This window comes from Physeter macrocephalus, chromosome 9, assembly GCF_002837175.3.
Source record: "Physeter macrocephalus isolate SW-GA chromosome 9, ASM283717v5, whole genome shotgun sequence".
Lineage (NCBI taxonomy): Eukaryota > Metazoa > Chordata > Mammalia > Artiodactyla > Physeteridae > Physeter > Physeter macrocephalus.
In genome coordinates, this window is record NC_041222.1 from 108,569,798 (window position 1) to 108,594,423 (window position 24,626).

Here is a 24,626-nt window from a genome sequence, read left to right on the forward strand (position 1 = left end):
ACCGGGGCACGAACCCGCGTCCCCTGCATCGGCAGGCGGACTCTCAACCACTGCGCCACCAGGGAAGCCCCTCTTTTCTCATTTTTAATCACTTGAAAAGCTATTAGGTTGTTTAGAGCAAACATTGTGACAGCGTATGGGGTTTATAACATGTAGAATTAAAATGGATGAATTGCAGAAAGTGTGGAGGAATTGGGGTCTAAGTACACTCTGGTAAGTTCCTTACAGCGGTTGTCAAGGCTGTGACATCATCTGAAGGTAGACATGATAGCCAGTGACGTATACTTTAAACCCTGGGCAACCACCAAACAATAAAATAAATATAGTGAACAACCTACGTTAGTTTTCTACTGCTGATGTAGCATTACCTCAAAACTTAGTAGTTTAGGAGCACAGATTTATTGTTTCACAGCTCTGGAGGTCCGAGGTCTAACGCAGGTCTCACCACACTAAGATCGAGGTGTCGGAGGCTCCAGGAGAGGATCCATTTCCCTGGTCGGTGGATGGTGGTCAGAATTCGGCTCCTGCGGCTGTAGGACCAGGGCCCCCTTTCCTTTGTGTTGTGCTCAGTTCCTAGGGACCACCCATGTTCCTGGGCTCACAGCCTCCTTCCTCTGTCTTTAAAGACTTTTTTTTCCTGTGTCATTTATGTCTGACTATAGCTGGGAAAAGTTCTTCACTTTTAAGGGTTTATGTGATAAGGTTGGGTCAATACAGATAATCCATTGATGAACTCCCAATTTTAAAGTCGACTGATTAGGAACTTTAATTCCACCCATACTCGTAACTCCCTTTTGGATGTGGTATCACATAGGTCCACGTGGATATCTTTGAGGGACCACGGTTTTGCCTGCCACATAAACCGATAGTGGAGATTAAGTGGGAATCATAAAAAATAAAAGCAACATGTTTAATAAAAAACAAGACAGGAAAAGACAAATAATGGGACAAATCAAATAGTAACAAGATGGAAGTTTTAAATACAACCATTTTGATAATATTAAATGCATGTGGCCTTAACACTTCCGTAAAAAGGCCGAGATTGTCAGACTTGGAAAAAATGTGAGACTCAGTGCCATGCTGTCTCTCAGAGACCCATTTTAAATATAAAATGCAAATTAGTTGAAAGTAAAATAGTGGAAATTCTAATCATAAGAAAGCTGGAGTGGTTATGTTTCTCTGAGGCAAAGTAGACTTCAGAAATTGGGTGAAAGCAAAAGTTTTTACTTTGGTGACACAAGTCAGATTTCTGGCTGGACCTAGAGTTCTTTTCTATGTATATATACACATATAGAATATTTGTACTGTATATATATCATAAATATACAGTCGCATATCTGAGAATGCTCAAAGTCACCACAGTATCTGTGGCTCCAAAAGTTTAAATTTTTTTTCCAAATTAATTTTATTTTATATTTGTAGCATCAACAGAATCATACTGAATAGTATACATTTATTGATAATTTAGACTATCAGAATAATTTTATTTCTAGTCCATTTCTGTTACTTATCATTCCAGTGACCCTTGTAACACAACTTTGTGTATAAATATATCATTCAAATAACATAAACTCACTGTATTTTTTATCTCCAGGGTAACATAGAGATCATACTTTAAAAATCCCCACATTGTCTCAATGTGGACATTACAGCCTTGATACATTAAATAACTTAACCACAACAAGGTAGTGGCAGAACTCGGGCCAGTGACCTGAATCCAAATCAGATTCCCTGACATTCTCCATCTAAGACATCACATGTCATCAAATTGATCATTCACCAGGCATGTACTCTATAAGAAGTCCGTTTCTTTGTAACGTAAAGGATAAAGTCTTGGTCCTGTTGTGTCTAAGGTTTGTTAAGTATCTGTGCATGTCATAATTTCAGAAATATTCTTTCATGTTGATATCTGATTTGTAGAAAAGCTCTCCTCAAAGTAGAGCTACAAAAACCATTGAATCGTTAAGACCACTGTTCTTTCACCTTATACTGAGAAAAATAACAACGCATTAAAACTGACAAGAATGTTGACTGGCACGTCATAAAAGCTGGGCAGAGATCATTTTAAAACTTATATTTTAAAGATTGATGATTGTTCAAAAGAAGCTCGAGTGAAGATGTGATACAAACAATCCACCAAAATCTCTCACGAGGGCTGTGATGGTTACTTCCTGCTGGTCTCCCAGCTTCCGGCCCAGTTCCCATCTAATCCTTTGCAGGGGCTGTTTTCCTTCTATTGGGTTGGCCAAAAGTTTCGTTCGGTTTTCTCCGTAAGATGGCTCTAGTAGCACTTAGTTGTCTTTAACTTCATTTGAAACAATTTTGTTAGTTTGTATGTGACAGCTGTCATATCAGCGTGCGTTTAAAAAAAGACATCAAAATTGGTGTGTTTTTGTGTAGCCATTTTAATATTGAAGACAGAAGGAAAAAAAGCAACATTTTTGGCATATTATGCTTTATTATTTCAAGAAAGGTAAAGATGCAACTGAAACGCACAAAAAGATTTGTGCAGTGTATGGAGAAGGTGCTGTGACTGATCAAATGTGTCAAAAGTGGTTTGCGAAGTTTCATGCTGGAGATTTCTCCCTGGACAATGCTCCATGGTCGGGTAAACCAGTTGAAGTTGACAGCGATGGAATCGAGACTTTGAGAACAATCAGCGTTATACCACATGGGAGACAGGTGACATACTCAAAATATCCAGATCAGCGTTGAAAATCATTTGCACCAGCTTGGTTATGTGAATTGCTCTGACATTTGGATTCCACGTAAGTTAAGCGACAAAAACCTTTTTGACCGTATTTCTGCATGCGATTCTTTACTGAAACGTAATGAAAACGTTCCATGTTTAAAACCAGTTGTGACAGGCATTGAAAAATGGATACTGTACAACAATGTGTATCCAACAAATGGATACTGTACAACAATGAAAAATGGATACTGTACAAACAAGGTGATGTTGTGTATACGGTGGGATTGGAAGGGAGTCCTCTATTATGAGCTCCTTCCAGAAACCAAACGATTCATTCCAACAAGTACTGCTCCCAGTTAGACCAACTGAAAGCAGCACTTCAGTTCCTAGGGACCACCCATGTTCCTGGGCTCACAGCCTCCTTCCTCTGTCTTTAAAGACTTTTTTTTCCTGTGTCATTTATGTCTGACTATAGCTGGGAAAAGTTCTTCACTTTTAAGGGTTTATGTGATAAGGTTGGGTCAATACAGATAATCCATTGATGAACTCCCAATTTTAAAGTCGACTGATTAGGAACTTTAATTCCACCCATACTCGTAACTCCCTTTTGGATGTGGTATCACATAGGTCCACGTGGATATCTTTGAGGGACCACGGTTTTGCCTGCCACATAAACCGATAGTGGAGATTAAGTGGGAATCATAAAAAATAAAAGCAACATGTTTAATAAAAAACAAGACAGGAAAAGACAAATAATGGGACAAATCAAATAGTAACAAGATGGAAGTTTTAAATACAACCATTTTGATAATATTAAATGCATGTGGCCTTAACACTTCCGTAAAAAGGCCGAGATTGTCAGACTTGGAAAAAATGTGAGACTCAGTGCCATGCTGTCTCTCAGAGACCCATTTTAAATATAAAATGCAAATTAGTTGAAAGTAAAATAGTGGAAATTCTAATCATAAGAAAGCTGGAGTGGTTATGTTTCTCTGAGGCAAAGTAGACTTCAGAAATTGGGTGAAAGCAAAAGTTTTTACTTTGGTGACACAAGTCAGATTTCTGGCTGGACCTAGAGTTCTTTTCTATGTATATATACACATATAGAATATTTGTACTGTATATATATCATAAATATACAGTCGCATATCTGAGAATGCTCAAAGTCACCACAGTATCTGTGGCTCCAAAAGTTTAAATTTTTTTTCCAAATTAATTTTATTTTATATTTGTAGCATCAACAGAATCATACTGAATAGTATACATTTATTGATAATTTAGACTATCAGAATAATTTTATTTCTAGTCCATTTCTGTTACTTATCATTCCAGTGACCCTTGTAACACAACTTTGTGTATAAATATATCATTCAAATAACATAAACTCACTGTATTTTTTATCTCCAGGGTAACATAGAGATCATACTTTAAAAATCCCCACATTGTCTCAATGTGGACATTACAGCCTTGATACATTAAATAACTTAACCACAACAAGGTAGTGGCAGAACTCGGGCCAGTGACCTGAATCCAAATCAGATTCCCTGACATTCTCCATCTAAGACATCACATGTCATCAAATTGATCATTCACCAGGCATGTACTCTATAAGAAGTCCGTTTCTTTGTAACGTAAAGGATAAAGTCTTGGTCCTGTTGTGTCTAAGGTTTGTTAAGTATCTGTGCATGTCATAATTTCAGAAATATTCTTTCATGTTGATATCTGATTTGTAGAAAAGCTCTCCTCAAAGTAGAGCTACAAAAACCATTGAATCGTTAAGACCACTGTTCTTTCACCTTATACTGAGAAAAATAACAACGCATTAAAACTGACAAGAATGTTGACTGGCACGTCATAAAAGCTGGGCAGAGATCATTTTAAAACTTATATTTTAAAGATTGATGATTGTTCAAAAGAAGCTCGAGTGAAGATGTGATACAAACAATCCACCAAAATCTCTCACGAGGGCTGTGATGGTTACTTCCTGCTGGTCTCCCAGCTTCCGGCCCAGTTCCCATCTAATCCTTTGCAGGGGCTGTTTTCCTTCTATTGGGTTGGCCAAAAGTTTCGTTCGGTTTTCTCCGTAAGATGGCTCTAGTAGCACTTAGTTGTCTTTAACTTCATTTGAAACAATTTTGTTAGTTTGTATGTGACAGCTGTCATATCAGCGTGCGTTTAAAAAAAGACATCAAAATTGGTGTGTTTTTGTGTAGCCATTTTAATATTGAAGACAGAAGGAAAAAAAGCAACATTTTTGGCATATTATGCTTTATTATTTCAAGAAAGGTAAAGATGCAACTGAAACGCACAAAAAGATTTGTGCAGTGTATGGAGAAGGTGCTGTGACTGATCAAATGTGTCAAAAGTGGTTTGCGAAGTTTCATGCTGGAGATTTCTCCCTGGACAATGCTCCATGGTCGGGTAAACCAGTTGAAGTTGACAGCGATGGAATCGAGACTTTGAGAACAATCAGCGTTATACCACATGGGAGACAGGTGACATACTCAAAATATCCAGATCAGCGTTGAAAATCATTTGCACCAGCTTGGTTATGTGAATTGCTCTGACATTTGGATTCCACGTAAGTTAAGCGACAAAAACCTTTTTGACCGTATTTCTGCATGCGATTCTTTACTGAAACGTAATGAAAACGTTCCATGTTTAAAACCAGTTGTGACAGGCAATGAAAAATGGATACTGTACAACAATGTGTATCCAACAAATGGATACTGTACAACAATGAAAAATGGATACTGTACAAACAAGGTGATGTTGTGTATACGGTGGGATTGGAAGGGAGTCCTCTATTATGAGCTCCTTCCAGAAACCAAACGATTCATTCCAACAAGTACTGCTCCCAGTTAGACCAACTGAAAGCAGCACTCAACAAAAAGCGTCCAGAATTAATCAACAGAAAACACATAATCTTCCATCAGGATACCACAAGACCGCATGTTTCTTTGATAACCAGGCAGAAACTGTTACAGCTTGGCTGGGAAGTTCTGATTCATCTGCCGTATTCATCAGACATTGTACCTTCGGATTTCCATTTATTTCAGTCTTTACAAATTCTCTTAATGGAGAAAATGTCAATTCCCTGGAAGACCGTAAAAGGCGCCTGGAACAGTTCTTGGCTCAAAAAGACAAAAAGTTTTGGGAAGATGGAATTGTCAAGTTGCCTGAAAAATGGCAGAAAGTAATGGAACAAAAGGGTGAATACGTTGTTCCATAAAGTTCTCGGTGAAAATGAAAACTGTGTCTTTTATTTTTACTTAAGAAACCGAAGGCACTTTTGGGCCCACCCAATAAAACAAAGTCCGATCACGTCAGCACTGCAGCCTCACTGTGCTGAGGACAGGGCACGCTTGCTCTGAGGTCTCTGCGCTGGTCCTCCAGCACTCCTCCCCGCAGGGAGCTCTCTTGTTAATCCCCAGCCGCTGGCTTCTGGTCACCTCCTCTGGGGTCCCCTGTATCCCATCCACCTCAGCATCCCAGAACCCAGAGTTCCACTTTGGCAGCAACAGGACTCATGACGGGGTGAGAGAGTGGCACGGACATATATACACTACTAAACGTAGGGTGGATAGCTAGTGGGAAGCAGCCTCCAGCACTCCTCCCCGCAGGGAGCTCTCTTGTTAATCCCCAGCCGCTGGCTTCTGGTCACCTCCTCTGGGGTCCCCTGTATCCCATCCACCTCAGCATCCCAGAACCCAGAGTTCCACTTTGGCAGCAACAGGACTCATGACGGGGTGAGAGAGTGGCACGGACATATATACACTACTAAACGTAGGGTGGATAGCTAGTGGGAAGCAGTCGCATAGCACAGGGAGATCAGCTCGGTGCTTTGTGAACACTTAGAGGGGTGGGATAGGGAGGGTGGGAGGGAGACGCAAGAGGGAGGGGATATGGGGATATATGTATATGTATAGCTGATTCACTTTGTTATAAAGCAAAAACTAACACACCTTTGTAAAGCAATTATACTCCAATAAAGATGTTAAAAAAAAAAAAGCAGATAACCAGGCCTTCCCCTGGGGGTCAGACACTCCCTGTCCCCCCCGCAGACTCTGGTGCTTTTACGGGATGCTCTTGCAGCGCCCCCGTGCAGAGCTCTGGGAGGCTCACCAGATGACCCCTCCCTTCAGAAGTAGGTGGGGGGATGGGCTAAACTCGCATCACTAACTCCCAGTTGCCCTTCTCTCCTCTTCCAAGACCTTTGTTCATGAAGGCAGGTAGGTTTCCTTCTCTTTTTTAATTAACTTTTATTGGAGTATAGTTGCTTTACAACGCTGTGTTAGTTTCTGCTGTACAGCAAAATGAATCAGCTATACGTATACATATCTCCCCTCTTTTTTGGATTTCCTTCCCATTTAGGTCACTACAGAGCACTGAGTAGAGTTCCCTGTGCTATACAGTAGGTTCTCATTGGTTTTCTATTTTATACATAGTATCAATAGTATATATATCTTAATCCCCATCTCCCAATTCATCCCACCACCAACCCTTTTCCCCCTTGGTATCCGTACGTTTGTTCTCTACGTCTGTGTCTCTATTTCTGCTTCACAAATAAGATCATCTGTGCCATTTTTCTAGATTCCACATATATACGTTAATATATTTGTTTTTCTCTTTCTGACTTCCATCACTCTGTATGACAGTCTCTAGGTCCATCCACGTCTCTGCACATGGCACTGTTTCATTCTTTTTTAAGGCTGAGTAATATTCCATTGTATATATGTACCACATCTTCTTTATCCATTCATCTGTCGATGGACATTTAGGTTGCTTCCATGTCCCGGCTATTGTAAATAGTGCTGCTGTGAACATTGGGGTGCATGTGTCTCTTCGAATTATGGTTTTCTCAGGGTATATGCCCAGTAGTGGGATTGCTGGGTCACATGATAGTTCTATTTTTAGTTTTTTAAGGAACCTCCATACTGTTCTCCATAGTGGCTGTATCAATTTACATTCCCACCAACAGTGCAAGAGGGTTCCCTTTTCTCCACACCCTCTCCAGCATTTATTGTTTGTAGAATTTTTGATGATCGCCATTCTGACCGGTGTGAGGTGATACCTCATTGTAGTTTTGATTTGCATTTCTCTAATAATTAGTGATGTTGAGCATCTTTTCCTGTGCTTCTTGGCCATCTGTATATCTTCTTTGGAGAAATGTCTATTTAGGTCTTCTGCCCATTTTTTGATTGGGTTGTTTGATTTTTTGATATTGAGCTGCATGAGCTGTTTGTATTTTTGGAGATTAATCCCTTGTCGGTTGAATTGTTTGCAAATATTTTCTCCCATTCTGTGGTTTGTCTTTTAATTTTGTTTATGGTTTCCTTTGCTGTATGAAAGCTTTTAAGTTTAATTAGGTCCTATTTGTTTATTTTTGATTTTATTTTCACTACTCTAGGAGGTGGGTCAAAAAAGATCTTGCTGAAGGCAGTTAAGTTTCTCCATTGCCTCCTAAAATGAGCTTGGGAAGGAAGGGTGGGGTCCAAGGCACACCAGAATCTCACACTCCAAACTCAAGTTCTTTGATTGGTTTTACAGACTTTAGTATATCTTTTTCTGCAGGTTGCTTTCTTCATGTAATCCCTGGGCATTTGACAACTTCGGGTGGTAAGAGGCAGTTTCAACCAATATCTCAAACCAGGCTGGTTTTCAAAGTAAACTCTAAGAGAGTGGGGTCTTGTCTGTATATTTGAACTCTGCATTCTCAGAACCAGGGTCAAGACCTGGAAAGTCAATAGGAATTGAGCAGTTCACGTTTGCTCTCTGTCTGCTTGTTTGTTTGGGAGAATTCTGTTTGGTTCTACAAACAATTTTACAAAGAAAAATACAAACAGTGAGAAAACCACTGAATTTCTGTGTCTCTGCTTTTATGAAAGTGTCACAAATACCACTTTACCTTTGGCCCCCATTGCGAGACAGTGATGCACAGGTAGAAAGCACTAAATATGCTCTGAATTTATTAGTAAAATAAACCCTGAAAAGGTGGTGAAATTATGAATTGCTTAAGTCCTATTTCATTTTTAATCCTAAGTATCCTTAAAATGCTAGATAGGATTTGAATAGGAAACCTTAAATATCTATATCTGCACTTATTCTTGCATCTCGAATTTTAACAAAGTAAAATTATCCAAATAGTGCATGTAACTAGTAGAACATACACGTCACTACCCCTGAGGGGGTTCCGCTCATAAACGGTTCAACTGCTCCCAGCTCCTGCTGTCGAAGATTCAGTCTTTCTGATACTCGGTTTTCAGAAAGCCGTCATATCTCCAAACACACCCTCTCTTCCATACCCGTGACGTGAGTATTGTTTTTTTCACTTGCAATGCGTGAAGAGTAGCAAATAAAACAAAAACCGGATGACAAAACCCACGTTCAAGGTAGCTTAAACCTGACAAATAAGAAGAGTTGAAAGTAAATTTCTCAGTTACGCTTCACACGCTGACGTTGCATCTGCTGCTTTTTAGGACACCGAGCCTTCACGAGGTCAGCAGCTGACCCGGGTAACCCACATTCGATGGTGTGTAGCTCTGATGCAGATCTGCTGCCAGTGCACCCTGCTGCCTCATTCTAGCGGCTTTGTGCTTAAAAAGTTGCCTTGTGGGAAGCAGAAGACAGAGCAGTGTGTAAATTACCTGCTGGTTATTCTTGCACTGGATATTACTTGTGAACTATCACGGTCACCATGGTTGTACCAAGATACAGAGCATTGTTGAAGTTATTATGTGTTAATTATACTTTTGTTCAAAGGGCATTTTCATTTCTTTGAATAAAAAATGAATTTTATTTCTTTATGAGTAGGGTATTATTATTCAGTTATAGCCATATCCACCGAGCAAGGCATGCGTCTAGCCTATTTATTCAGAAAAAGCTTGAACAACAAAAAGAATAGTAAATAACATATAATATAATTACAGTAGTAACTGCCACTGAATGAATGACTGATTAGTACTAGACGCCTTATATTCTGGTTAGTTAACTCTCACAGCTATCCTGAGAGGTATATATTACTACCCCACTTCACTCTGAAACCAGTTACTCAAGGTGGATGTAAGCCTGACTTCTGACTCAACTTGAGTAGGTGCCCTAAGGAACCTGATTGCAAGTTCGTATGCGTGACGCACAGTGAGGCCAAACAAATCGAAACGTCAGATTTTGGAGAAGAGGAAAGTGTATTGCAGGTCCAAGCAAGGAGATGGGTGGCTCATGCCCCAAAAACCCCAAACTCCCAGAAGGGTTTCAGCAAAGCATCTTTAAAGGCAGGTGAGGGAGGGGCGTGGCTGGTTGTTGCGAACTTCATGGTGTCAGAATCCTTGTTCTTGCATCTGTCCACGCAGGTCAGGTCACGATGTTCCTGTAAACGTCCAACAAGACAAATATTATTCTCTGTTGGGCAACGTTTTATCTCTATATGAATGGAAAAATGCTATCCCCTGAAAGGTCAGAGCCTTGAGAACTGGGCTATCCTGTATATTTTAGGCGTAGGCAACATTCTTAACTGTAGCAAAAGCAACAGAATACAAAGGTTCATGAAAAAGATCTAACATGGAGTCAGATTTGTTCTTACAAACCCTCTGTGACACTTCTTTATTTTGCTTGCTGCTGATGGCAACTTTCATGTTTAGCTAATATCTTTCCATCTTTACCTTTAGGATTTGATACCAGTATTTTGCCAATTTGCAAGGATTCACTTGGCTGGATGTTTAACAGACTCGATACAAACTACGACCTGCTCCTGGACCCGTCGGAGCTTGGGAGCATTTACCTGGACAAGAACGAGCGGTGCGCGGAGGCCTTCTTCAGCTCCTGTGACACGTACAAGGACAGCTCCATCTCCAACAATGAGTGGTGCTACTGCTTCCAGAGACAACAAGGTACCGAGCCAAGGCCATTTTGTCCGCGCAGTAAAGCCGTGCACTACAGACGAGCTCGTTTGTACCCTGTCCTCAATTTACAAAATAGAGACAGAGTTACACGGGCAGAAATCAAACTTTTGGCTCCCAGGGAGAAAGGGGTGGGGGGGAGTTGGGAGACTGAGGTTGACATACACACACCACTATGTATAAGATAGGTAACTGATAGGGACCTGCTGTACAGCACAGGGAACTCTACTCAATATTCTGCAATGGCCTAAATGGGAAAAGAATCAAAAAAAGAGAGGACATATGTACATGTGTATAACTGATTCACTTTGCTGTACACCTGAAACTAACACAACATTGTAAATCAACTACACTCCAAGGAAATTTTTTTTTTAATTTTTTTCAATTAAAAAAAAAAAACAACACGCTACACCCCATTCATTGTGAGGGATAGTTTTCCAATTAGAGTGTTTAATAAAAGAGCAAATAAGCAGCACGTTGAACGTTATGACTCAGCTAGGGATGCAAAACGCACTAAATGAAAAAAAAAACACTAAATGAGATGAAAAATAGTAATTAATATTTTTTATTAATGCACTTCATTATAGTTTCCATTATGAACCACCAAGAAACACACAGAGATACGAGAACATAGATATTAAAAGTAATCATTAAATTAATTTGCTCTCTGCTTTGCCCATGGTGTAAAATAAATGGGTTTTTTATCAGTGTGCTGTGGAGTTTTAATGTTCTATTTTGTGATCTTATTAAATGAGCCACATGAACCACAGCATTCACCATAAAGTTATTTTCACGCGTTTGATTTTAAAATGACTTAGCCTTTCAAACTTTGTAGATAACTTAGCTTTATGAAAAGGCACTAGCAAAGAAAGAGTCTCAGTTCCCCCGGAGAGGCAAGGCAGCCTGAAGGGTTGGATGAGGCTGGTCCTCATGGGTCCTGCTTCACTCGGAAACGGGAACATAAGGAAAATTGGAGCCATGCTTATGTAATCAGCCAAATGATAACTAAAATTGTGTCTAAGGGAAATAGACCCAAAACATTCAAATTATGATAAAGTTTGGGGAAACTAAGAAAAAATGACATGTGTAACTTTGAAGCTAATTTTGAAAAACAAATTGGAAATTAGTCTAACATGATACATCTGCTATTGTCACTGCCTTTTAAAGCCCTTGACAGCTACCAGAATGAACAAGCTGCTCTAATCTGTGTTAATGATTCTCAGGTTGTCATATGGAAGCCAGCACATTCTATCAGTCATTTTACTATCACAATTACTTTTTCATGTATTAGTAATCGTTCAGTGATTAGGGATGACATGCTTACGCATAAATTGATTAGCACTGCGTCAACAGCAGGGTTTGTAGCCTAGATTAAACCACTAATGTGTTTATAAACCACTGTAAGCAAAGTTTAAAGAGTAGATTGGATTTGTTAAAATAGTCTTAATCATACACACACATGCACAGAGACACACACAAACTCACAAACACACACTCACATACTGACACAAACACACACACTTGTTGACTTACACTATTGCTTATGTGCTTTTTAGGTGACTGAATACCCCTAAAAGGTTTTGCCCTGGTTGTAATGACTAGTATACCCTTAAATCATTTACAGCAGGGGTTCCCCAAGCCCCAGGCTGCAGACCGGTACTGGTCCGCGGCCTGTTAGGAACCGGGCCGCACAGCGGGAGGTGAGCGGTGGGCGAGCAAGCAAAGCTTCATCTGTATTGACAGCCGCTCCCCACTGCTCACATCACCACCCGAACCATTACCGCCCCCCCCGTAGCTCCCATCACTGCCCGAACCGTTCCCCCCCGCCATCTGTGGAGAAATTCTCTTCCGTGGAACTGCTCCCTGGTGCCAAAAAGATTGGGGACCGCTGATTTACAGAATAAAAAAGTAAATCCAGGTAAACTGCCATAAAGAGACGTGGTCTTTTGTCATGATGACAAATGTTATTTTAATTTTTCTTTGATTATTATGATAGCATGTCCAAGTGTTTATACATGAACATTTTAAAATATTCTGAATAACTCTGAATGTTTCTACTGCAGAAATAAATATTTTTACCTTAAGACATTCCTAGATTTTGCAGTAATATTCATAGAACTGATTAAAGGTCCCCCAAAGATTCTGCTTTATATATACTTTTCATTTATTATTCTTGATACTTACTTCCAAAGTATCAAAACCTTCGTAGTCACATGAAGACATCCTCTGAGGTCATTTACTACACAGCAGAGATAATTTAGTAAATGATACCTGAGCTGGTTAAATGATTATACAACTTCCCAAAAGCTTAGGAGAGTTCGGCTAATTCCATTCATTAATATGCTAGAAAATATTACAAAAGCTCTATCAGGATAACTGACTGTGGAGTTAGCTCATTAAGTAATTTCATGGAAAAGAATAAACATTAAAAACATTTTTTCAAATGTTTCACCTTATAAAGAATGTGTTTGTCCTGTTTATTCAATAAAAACAACAAATTCTTAAGTTTATTATAATTAGAGTAATATATGTATGTGTGTACATATATAGAGAGAGAGAGAAGGAGAGAATAATGTATAATGGGGTGTTATTAATCCAGGTTGACTTAAAACTGCAATCAGGATTATAGTTGTATGGTTGTTGGAAAATATCTGAAAAATAAAGTAATAGTGTTGTTTTTTAAAAAATACCTTTCAAAAATAAATTAAGGTTAATTTCAAAAGTTTAATAAATGAGGTTGAGAATATAAAATTTCAGGCAAGTTAAATACTTGTAGTTTTCCAAGGGAAAAAAATTGTAACCTAAAAAAGTTTGTAATTAGTTAAAATGCATATCTGTTTCTGTGACTGATTTTCTGAAATCATGACAGTTAAGCAACACAAAATGGATATGATTGTGGTTTGTGTGATTTCATTCTAATTAGTTATAAAAGAATAAGTAGGAAAAATATTAATTTGGGATTTTTGTTACCTTAGGTGTTAATAACTTACTTTCATAAAATATATTTTAAGCCCCTACTCAAAAAAGTACCTCAGTTTATTAGTTGCTATTTCAGTTAAAGCCCTGTTGTGTAAGATCCAGGAAAGAGAAAGTAAATTAACATTTATTCAGGCCCATGTCATCTTTTGGGCACATAAATCATTTATCCCTCATATAGCCCTGTGAGAATGTAACGATCTCGTCCACAGCTGAGGACGACACTCAGTGATCTTAAAGGCCTTCATGTTACAGAATGAGCTCAGGGACGGGGATCTGAAACTTCTTTCTCCAGCAGCTGTACCTCTTATTTTTTTTTAAATTTTATCGAAGTCTAGTTGATTCACAATGTTGTGTTGATTTCCACTGTACAGCAAAGTGACTCAGTTATAGATATATATAGATATAGATGTGTATTCTTCTTCATTTTCTTTTCCATTGTGGTTTATCTCAGGATATTGAATGTAGTTCCCTGTGCTCTACGGTAGGACCTTGTTGTTTATCCATCCTGTATATACCGATAGTAGTTTGCATCTCCAGCAGCTTTACCATTACATTTAGACTTTGCGAAGTCCTCATACATAAAATGCTGAGAGACGCCCCTAGGCAGCTTGCTGACAAATCCTGTTCAGGGCAGGAGCCCGGTCAGCGATACACCTGATGGGACGACAGCTGGAACAGTCGCATCTTTCGAGGTTGTTTATGCCTTCCAGCCACAGGAGGAGATGTCAGAACGGGCATCAATCATCTGCATTAGTTTTACAAAGGATGTTTAATTTAATGAAAGATATTAAATACAGGCAATGTTGTCCTTTGGTATTATGAATATTTGAAATTTGCACAGAGTAAACCTAATAAAGTTATTTCAGTATATCCGTTCTGTGAGAGGCTCCATGAAGGAAAGGGATTGGGCACAGGCCTCCTGAGAAAGAGGCTGAGCTGGTCCGGGTGCCCTCCCTGCAGGGAGGTGGCACCGCCTGCAGGTGTGCGTGGCACCCACTGAGTCACGCACACACCCCTGCAATGTCTACTTTCTTTGCAGTTTTTTTTTTTTAGTCCCTTTTTTTTTTTTTTTTTTTTTGCGGTACGCGGGCCTCTCACTGCTGCGGCCCCTCCCGTTGCGGAGCGCAGGCTCCGGACGCGCAGGCTCAGCGGCCGTGGCTCACGGGCCCAGCCGCTCCGCGGCACGTGGGATCCTCCCGGACCGGGGCGCGAACCCGTGTCCCCTGCATCGGCAGGCGGACTCTCAACCACTGCGCCACCAGGGAAGCCCCTCTTTGCAGTTTTGACGTCACATTGTATCTATATGTTTGACAGCTAATAGAAATATACTCCCTAGAAATAACTAGTTGTGAGTATAGAAAGAACACCTTTGTATATTACTGTTGTGAACATAGAGATATTTCCTTATTTATGTTTACCAGTGACATTTTATTCAGTTCAAAATTGTGTGGGAAAATAAAAATGCATTGTTATCATTGCATTGACAGTTATCCATTCATAATATAGATAATGTGTGAATGGTTCCAATATAAGGCTTTGAGGTTTTAAATTCAGAATGCAAAATAATGAACAATGTTAATTTTTAAAAAAACAGCATTTTGAAATTCACTAGTAAAAGATTTTAATTCTTTTTTTTTCTTATTTTTTAAAACTACTGTTGGGAATAATTACTTGTAAATTTAATGATTACATTAAAGCCTATATTTTATAACTCATGATTTTCATACAATTTTAAGCATATGAAATCAGAATTTTCCATAAAGTCAAATCACCATTAGATTGGGGGAAATAAATCTTGTGTATACACTTGTGCCTAATCGTGTTCAAACCTTCATGCACTTTGCCACCTCACTGCCCTTTCGTCTACATCAGTTGTTTGCAAGAGAGTTTAATGACAGGCGAAATCTCAGCCACGCCCTCCGAGTGTACGTGAGTCAAAGGCCAGACAGAGCACAGGATAGCTTTCACAATCCAGTACTGTATGTAGTGGAACAGCCCAGTCTGTCATGACTTCTCTCGAAATCTGGCAGGTTCCCCTACACACAGCTTGTGGCTTCCCCGGGTTTATTCAGGGAGAGTCAGACTCAGACATGCCTGATTTCGGGCAATCTCACAGGAAGATAAGAGAAATATCACTTCTACTTACAATAACTGTCCCATAGCAGTGAGAAGAGTTGCTTTCAATGTAGTATTGAAACTTCAGCTAGAATCTTTCCTCTTGGTTTTAAATGTCATATTTGGAGGGCAGTAAATTTTAGGTCTACTCTCTAAGTCCATATTATGCAACTTCATTCCTATTCTGTTAATAATATAAGACTCACAAATTATTAGAAAAAAACAAAGGGGTCAGTTGAGCCAGTATCAGCGTGAAGTAGAACAATAAGGTAATCAGGTTTTTCAAGCAAATTACTTTTTCTTCGCATTTTTGATTCCTCCAGGAAAAGCATTGCTGTCCTGACATATTAAACTGTAAAATACATACTAAGTTATTTGTCTCATGGTCTCTTTCCACTCTGCTGCTTACATGCAAATTTAATAACTGAATATTGTGAGCTTGGTTTGGTAAAAAATTCTTAAATTATTTGAATTATATCTTGCCTTTTCACTAAAAAAGTTGTAGTGGAGCAAGTACTAGTTTATTGTTTTGCTGTTTCAGTAGTTTGTGATACAGTTTTTATATAGCAAGTATTAACAGCAAGTTTTTACAATAAGAGGCTAAAGTACATTGAACTGTTTTCAGATAAGAATATGTATACATACTAGAAAATATATAATTAAATATAATAATATAAGCCAAACTATATTATGTCTATTTAGAATTTTATACTTCTCTGAAACTAATCTCCTTCTAAGTGGTTTTAAAGAGTTTGAAAAATAGGCATATACTTATTTCCAAATTGGTTTAATGTTCTAAGTTTATTTTTTTAAAGATGGCTTCTCAGAGATTATTGTGTGTTACATCCTGTTTCCAGATTGGGTATATACTGCAAACATCTGGGTGAAACTGAAAAGACTGAAGTCTGTCAGTGTTATTCAGTATCAAAATTTATAACAGTGTCTCTGAGTAACTTGGAAGCATTCATGTTTTCCTAGAATATGTTTCAATGTGAAGCCGTTTCTCTTGATCGTGGAAACTGTTTTAAATGAGGGAAAACAAAATCAGTTAGTTTGGGAAGCAACCTGTCAGTTGTATTTACATTAATGAGTTGATTGACCTTTTAAAACTCAATGAAAAGAACCATTTTCCATCCTATAAGTATTTTATACCATTCTCGTTTCTTTCATCCAATTCTGTCATTCTGAGGAAATTAAGATAATCAAACAATAAGTAGAAAAGCCTCTCTATAGAGAAGTAGACGTAAATGTAGATGTAGTTGACGTAGTTGTAGGTGCAGATGTAGATGTAGGTGTAGATGTAGACGTAGATGATGTAGATGTAGACGTAGTTGATGTAGATGTAGGTACAAATGTAGATGATGTAGATGATGTAGATGTAGGTATAGATGTAGATGATATAGATGTAGGTGCAGATGTAGATGTAGATGATATAGATGTAGACGTAGATGATGTAGATGTTGGTGCAGATATAGGTGATGTAGATGTAGGTGCAGATGCAGATGAAGTAGATGTAGGTATAGATGTAGATGATGTAGATGTAGGTGCAGATGTAGATGTAGATGATGTAGATGTAGGTGTGGATGTAGATGTAGATGATGTAGATGTAGATGACATACATGTAGATGTACATGATGGTGCAGATGTACTGTAGGTATAGAGGTAGGTGTAGGCATAGAGGTAGGTGTAGATGGATGTGTGTGTATATACATGTATATGTATACATATATGTATCTACTTGTATGTGTCTCCATAAGTAAAACAGTTGATATGTAACGTGTCTTCTAAAGCCTTGTAAATCTAACTAAGGTTTGGTAACATAGAAATCGCCCCCTCTTTGTTTACCTATAACCATTGAGGTGACATTAATGCCGTTGCAGACCCACCTTGCCAGACGGAGCTCGGCAGTATTCAGAAGCGGCTCGGGGTGAAGAAGCTCCTCGGTGAGTTGTGGATCACTCTCTGACACCTTTACTGCTTACATAAATAACCCTGGGGAAACAGCAACACAAAATCGGTATTTATCCAACAAACGTGGACCTCACTAAACTTCAGCAACAAAATTTATGACGTTTTTGAAAGTCATTAGCCTTACTTTTATTATCTTACCTCTTGAAAGATATGATGCCTGTTTTATTACCCTAATATAATGCTCATTTTGAAAGTTATTAAGTAAAAAAGAAATTTAAACAATGCTAAAGGTAAAGCGGCAGAAACTTCGGTTCTAATTGTGTGGTTGACAGTTCACGAATTGATGGCACGTATGTATGGAGAGAGAGGGGAAGAGAGAGGGAGGGAGAGAGAGAGATGGTTAAAAGCATGGGCTGAGTTCCTCAGGAAAATTGGAACAGATTTTTTAGTTTCTCATCAGCACTTTTTATAAACTTACTTTTACTAAGTAAATGTGTGTATTAGATGATAAATAGATACATAGATAATTCCAAATTTCACCCAAAGCCTTGAAATATTAGAATGCTTGGCTATTAACTGATTGTTAAACTATTACATATGATTATTTTCTTTATTTTTGTCAACATACAGTTTTTTAATAAACTCTTTTTGGGATAATTTTAGATTCAGAAATTTTACAAATACAGTAGAGTTTCCATATATCTTTCACCCAGCTTCATCTAAAGTTACCATCTTACCATGTATAGATTAACTATCATATATTTATCAAATCTAAGAAATTAACATTGCTATAATCCTATTAATTAAGCCTCACACTTTATGTGGATTTCACCAGTTTGTCCACACGTGTCCTTTTTTCTATTTTAGCATACAGTGTAGAACACCACATATGCAACATTTGTTGTTGTTGTTTTTCATGTATGTTAATGCTCTTGTGTATTTAGTGGCACATAATTTTATGGTTTTAGATCTGATTAATCTATATTATGATATGCTGTCTTTGTAATTACAATATTGTATGTTTATATGAGAAGATTTTTCATATTACTTGAAAATTCACAGTTCACAATAAATAGACTAAATTTCTTAATACAGCATTTTAGATGTGAAGCCACATCATTAGATAAAAGCTACAATGTATCACATTTCTTTTAACTGTGCTACAAGACATACCTTTCCAGCTCACAGGTGGAAACGTTACCATGGCACCTGGGTTTGGTTTTTTCTACAAATCGAAGTTCAGCCATGTGCAGTGGGAAAAGCCATTGACATTCAACTGGAAAATAACTTCGACTTGGTCAAGGTCTATTAGTGACAAAAAGCTATTAACATCCAGGCTTTGATTATTTGATGTTACATAAAATGAAAACATATTTAGAGCCCAATTGAGAGGAGTCACCTTTATTCATCTTACATAATAAAAATGAAAGTCATTACTAGAGAGCACTGACCCTTCAATATTCCTTCTGAAATGGGTAGAAAAGCGTCCTCCTCTGACGGTCTGTCCACTGTTATGCGGCAGCAGGTGCGATGCCTCCAGGCTGCAAGCTGTCTTGGCGTCTGCGGTTCTAGGCTAATTCCTAATAATGCTCTTCTGTTTCTAAAGTGTACTGGCAGAGACAACAAATGAAATGGCCACACTGACTGGCCATCTAAAAAATCTTTATGTCGAGTATGTCAAATTATGGTATTTTTTAAGAGGTAGAGATAATAATGTTGAAAATCTTCCTTATCTTTCCAGCTATAAATCCACAGAAAGTGTTCTCGAGTTTCCCATATTGGTGATATCCGGTCCACCTCACTGAAAGACCAGAAGTTCAGATCCTTCAAATGAATTATAATTTTTAAACTAAATTGATTATTTATATATCAGAATTTTGCAACTTTTTTAAAGGGTTAAATAATGATCCCATATTGTTGCAGGACTAAATGGAACAGTTTCATGTTTTATCTGTTTATTAGTCACTGTTTTTCCTTTTTTCTTTCACCAAGTAACTGTAGTGTGTCTGGTCACTGAGCAGACAGTTGGGCAGGAAAGACAAGAAAATTGTCTAATCTCCGAAAGCTTACACTGTAGTGTGGGAGTGTTTATTGAAGAATGTGAATTCACTTCTCAATTATTATTGCACACTTATCACTGGCAGTGTGCCAGGTATATGTTAGATATTATACAGTATGAAAGTAAGTGTCTGGCTTCCCACTAGACTGAGTGTGAGTTGTTCGTATAGCAATCAAAAGCAAGAGAACCGAAAGCTCCCAGTACAGAGGCTACCACAGAGTAGTGGTGAGCGCATGCAGTGAGAGACACACACGATGGAAGAAATGTATCAGAAACCCTCCAGCCTCACAGAAGGGGGTCACATTTCGGTCAAGTTTTACATTGCAAGAGGGAGGGAAGGAGAGGGATTCCAGGTGAGGAGAAGATGCGTAGAGAGATGAAGCAGGACTGGATTTGTAGAAAACAGCTTGATGTGGAAAGAGCTGAGGATACATGAATGAAAATTGGGGGAAATGAAAGTCAAAAATTGGCAGTGATGAGACGGTGAAGGGTCTCATATGCCCTGCCGAGTGGTCTGGGTGACTTCTTATGCATGGCGTTCATCCGCTCTAATTCTGTATATTGTACATCTGGAAACAGCCCCCTTTGCAGAGTGATTAAAAAGACAAGGCAGTAAATTTGCTCAACAGAAGAAATGCAAGGAGTTCGTTGTGACAGCGCCTGCTTTGTTCTACCTGCACCGTAGCTCGTAGCCTGGAGCCGGAGCTCATGTGTGTGTGTCTTGAGTGAGTCAGTGCGTGGTTGGTGACTCTTGTTCCTACCGCATGTGCGTGTCTCACAGGACAGTACGTGCCCCAGTGTGACGCAGATGGTTACTACAAGCCGACGCAGTGCCACGGCAGCGCTGGGCAGTGCTGGTGTGTGGACCGATACGGAAGGGAAGTCGTGGGGTCCAGGAGGCGCGGTGCTGCAGACTGTGGTAAGGAGGAGGGCCGCGCGTGCCACGATGTCTCCCCCGCGGGATAAGTGCTGGAGAGTCGCATTCTCTGCCCGACTCTGTGCAAACCCTACGGAGTGTACTGGGTGGGGGGACAGGAAGGCTCACTCCTAGCATGTTAGAAAAAGCTGTGTAACTAACAAGTAGAACTGCGTAACTTAGATATTTTAAGGAAGAATAACGAAAGGTGGGCCGCTTTTACTCCTTCAAGTACGGGAAGGCTGTCGCATGCCTTCTGTGTTCCTCTCGGGTAAGGCAGACTGTGTCATCCATTCTGGGCCCTGTCACCCGGCCCTGGTGGGTGCCGTGTCACCACACAGCCCCCTCCCATCTGTGTGCCTTTGGGGAAGGTCACTCAGGGAGAACATGGGCGCACCAAGGAAAGAAAAAGTAACCTTTTTAAAGTAAAGGTCCATAAATTGCAGCTGTGTGAGCATGTTTCCTTATGTTTGGGTGAGAAAATATAGTTTTCATTGTTTGTAGGGTAATTATAATTACTATTCTAGTTCTTTTTCTGAGCATGCATTTTATATATAAACCTAAGAAAACAATATTACAGTTAAGTTGAACACAGCATACACACATTGTAAAGTTTTAAGTGTGATGTCTTTTGTCTTTCGTGAAATATTTTTTCAGAATGCAAGTTTCAAGTATTTCTGTTTGTACTGTGGAGAGTTTTCACTACAAAAGCCACTTAGCTGTACACACACACACACACACACACACACACACACACACACAGACGGAATTAATGGATTATGTTTCAGCTCATACAAATGACCAAAATGTAAACAAAGTACTTGGTCAGTCTTGTGTTTCAGAAAAAGTTTCGTTTTCTCCTTTATGCAATTTTTAAACTGATACACTGTGATTGTTTAGAAATAGATAAATGGTAAACGGTATAAAAGCAATGGCGTTTAATGCTTAAATGCCTGTTCTGCATTTATTTATTCCACAACACCTTTAATAGCTTGGTTTTGGCTTCCCGCCCAGCGTTTTCAGATTCCATAGGATGGAGTGCAATACTCAATAGCTACGTTACATACTTGTTACATGTGGAGAACACAGCTTTGTAACACACAGTTTAAATGGCTTGCACTATCAGTTATTCCAGTTATCCGTGAGGGATAAAGAATTTCAGGTGTTTATTTTATAAATAATAATTATACGGAGATGAATTTAATAGGTGACAGGGAAATTGTTTTGGGAATGTGACTTGTGAGTTTTCTTGGCATGTTGAAATCATTAAGAAAATGAAAAAGTAGAAGAGTACAAATAACATTTTCTTCACAAAAGATATGAACTTCAGGGTGTTGTATTGTGAAATCAATCATTTCATAAGCACTGGATGACATGAATAGGATCTGCTGTAATTAGGCTACCAAAGAATTATTAGACCAAAATATTAGAAAGGGTAGAAAATAAACACACTGGTACTAGGGGAGTTGGGAAGTGATTACATTCTGAGATATGTGTGCATTATTGCCTCCATAGTCATTATAAATTTCTAAACATTTTTTAAAATACCTACTGGCTGTGTTAGTTTTCTGTTGCTATTGCAACAAAATCCCTCAAAGTTAGTGGCTTAACCCACACAGACGTGTGACCTTGCACTTCTGAACATGAGAAGTCCAGCGTGGGCTTCCCCAAGCTCAGGTCAGGGTGTCTCCGGGGCTGGTTCCTTCCAGGGCTCCCTCCCGAGGATGGTGTTTCCTGGCCTTGTCCTCTCTCAAGACCACTCACGTTCCTTGGCCCAGGGACCGTTACCCAGCTTCTGACTCTTCTTCTGTAATCACACTGCCCTCTGACTTCATCTGGAAAGAGTTCTTTGATTTTAAGGATGCAGGTGATCCCCTGGGCCCACCCAAGTTACCCACAGTAACCTGTCAGCTCCAGGCCCGTGATTTAATCACGCCTCCGGAGCCCCTTTACCATGTAAGGTCACATAGTCACAGGTTTCAGCCATGAGCAAGGGAACATCTTCGAGGGGCAACTATTTTGCCCGCACACTAAGAGAAGAAGTTCTCAATTCTTTGTAAAATTCAAAGTTTGACATGGACTTTATAAAAACTGGGCTGAGCTCCATATTACTGAACTGGAAATCGTACATATCAGACCTCAGCAACAATTCCGCTTTTGAGCACTGTATATTTTAACAAAGGATAAAGAATGGATTTTACCTTATTTTTGTTAAGAAAGCTAAAGAGCAAATTAAAATTTTATTTTATTTATCTTTTTCAGATTCTTTTTTTTCTTGGAGTGTAGGCGATTAACAGTGTTGTGTTAGTTTCAGGGATACAGCGAAGTGACTCAGTTTCTTAATTTCCTCAATTTTCATCAGAATTTTCTGACCCTCAGAAATTATCCCGCCACTCAGTCACATAACATTAATGTTTACTTTTTTCCTAAGCTGTTGATTTTGAGATCTCTGGAGATTTTGCAAGTGGAGATTTCCGTGAATGGGCTTTACTACAAGCCAACGCAGTGCCACGGCAGCACTGGGCAGTGCTGGTTTGTGGACCGATATGGAAAGGAAGTTGTGGGGTCCAGGAAGCGCGGTGCTGCAGACTGTGCTATTGATTTTGAGATCTCTGGAGATTTTGCAAGTGGAGATTTCCGTGAATGGGCTGCTGATGACGGTGAAGATGACATCATGAACGATGAAGATGAAATTGAAGATGATGATGAGGATGAAGGCGATGATGATGGTGGTGGTGACCAAGATGGGTACATGTGATGGATGAGAGCTGAGAGCAACAAATTCTGCGTCTCTTTTATGTACCAAGTGATCCCCTACGGAGGAGTACCTTCTTGCCCAAACAGAATGATTCTAAAACTCACTTAGATTTTGTATAATTATTTCAAATATTGCAACTAAAGTCATAGAACTTTATGTTTAGAGAAGTATCATTTACTTTGAGTTTTTATATGAAAAAGAGAACACATATGGAGTCTAGCCAGACGAGAGAAAATTATGAAGAGCTACTGATCTATGTGAGTCTGCCGCAAACAAAACAACCAGTGCTTGAGGTCATATGTGGTACTTTCTGGGAGAAATTCTAAGTTGAATCTACGATAACATACTAGTGACCTGGATTCTAAGGATTTTATAAAAATATGCATGACCTTAATTGCAGTTTCCAAGTAGACTCTTCCCAGAGCTGGAGTGATTTAGAGGTGAGTGAGGGAATAGTACAAAGTGAGAAGAACAGAGTCACCATCCTGGAGACCTCCACCATGCTTGTATGTCTTTAGTTATGAAGTTTTAGTGATGTTTTTCGTTATGAAGTTATTCTGGATGTGACCAGATATCTTACAAAATGGCCAGTAGGGAAAAACCGTGGATTTTGAAAGTTAAAAACATAGTTGTCCTTTCTAATTTTTATTTGAATTTAGACAGCAGTCTCATGTTGATTTGTTTGATAATCTTAACCAGCATGATTTCTTTATCTTTCTAGGTTTCTTTATCTTTCTGACCAGCAACTTAGGGTGCAGAACTTAAAGTAGAAAGACAAAGGGAAAGATTCTTTTAAACCGTATTTTTACAAAAAGTTTGTCATTTGCCCCAATATCAAACTTAAAAATCTTCATTCTTATTTTACTTCCTATGTTAAATAAATATTTGCATTTAATCTAAGAATTATGCCATTTTTGTTCCTAGTGTCGAAACTTAGAGAACATACTGTATGGTGCCTTGCAAAATAGAAATAGAAAGGTTTCAGCATGCGCCCCCACATAGGGCATTAGGCCATAGATAGGCGCACCTAATCACAGATTAATACCAGTCCCGGTACTGCTGCTGGAATGAAGAAAATAGAATACTTTCTTTCCTTTTTCTACTGTTACATAGTTACCATGTGGACTTGCTTATGACTATCGTGTGGAGTAGCATTTAAGATTTAACTGCGACAAAAATTACTTTAATTGTTGTATTTAAGTTAGCATGTTAATTAATCATGTAGCCCTTCTGGTACACCATCGCTTTTAAGGATATCAGACCTATGGTTTTGTGCCCATAATAAAAGTGGAAAAACCTGT

General features: G+C 38.9%; 1 protein-coding gene across 4 annotated transcripts in view; it reads left to right on the plus strand.

Moving 5' to 3' along the window:
- The window catches only part of SPOCK3 (SPARC (osteonectin), cwcv and kazal like domains proteoglycan 3), a 466,152-nt gene extending 442,004 nt beyond the window's left edge, over positions 1-24,148 (plus strand). For all 4 annotated transcript variants that reach the window (XM_024130846.2, XM_024130844.2, XM_024130847.2 and 1 more), the window contains 4 exons: positions 10,357-10,578; positions 17,562-17,624; positions 20,433-20,533; positions 23,122-24,148. In XM_024130846.2, coding sequence (XP_023986614.1) covers positions 10,357-10,578; positions 17,562-17,624; positions 20,433-20,533; positions 23,122-23,325 — 590 coding nt within the window. In that variant the 3' untranslated portion in view covers positions 23,326-24,148. The remainder of the gene's footprint in view (positions 1-10,356; positions 10,579-17,561; positions 17,625-20,432; positions 20,534-23,121) is intronic.
- The last annotated feature ends 478 nt before the right edge of the window (positions 24,149-24,626 follow it).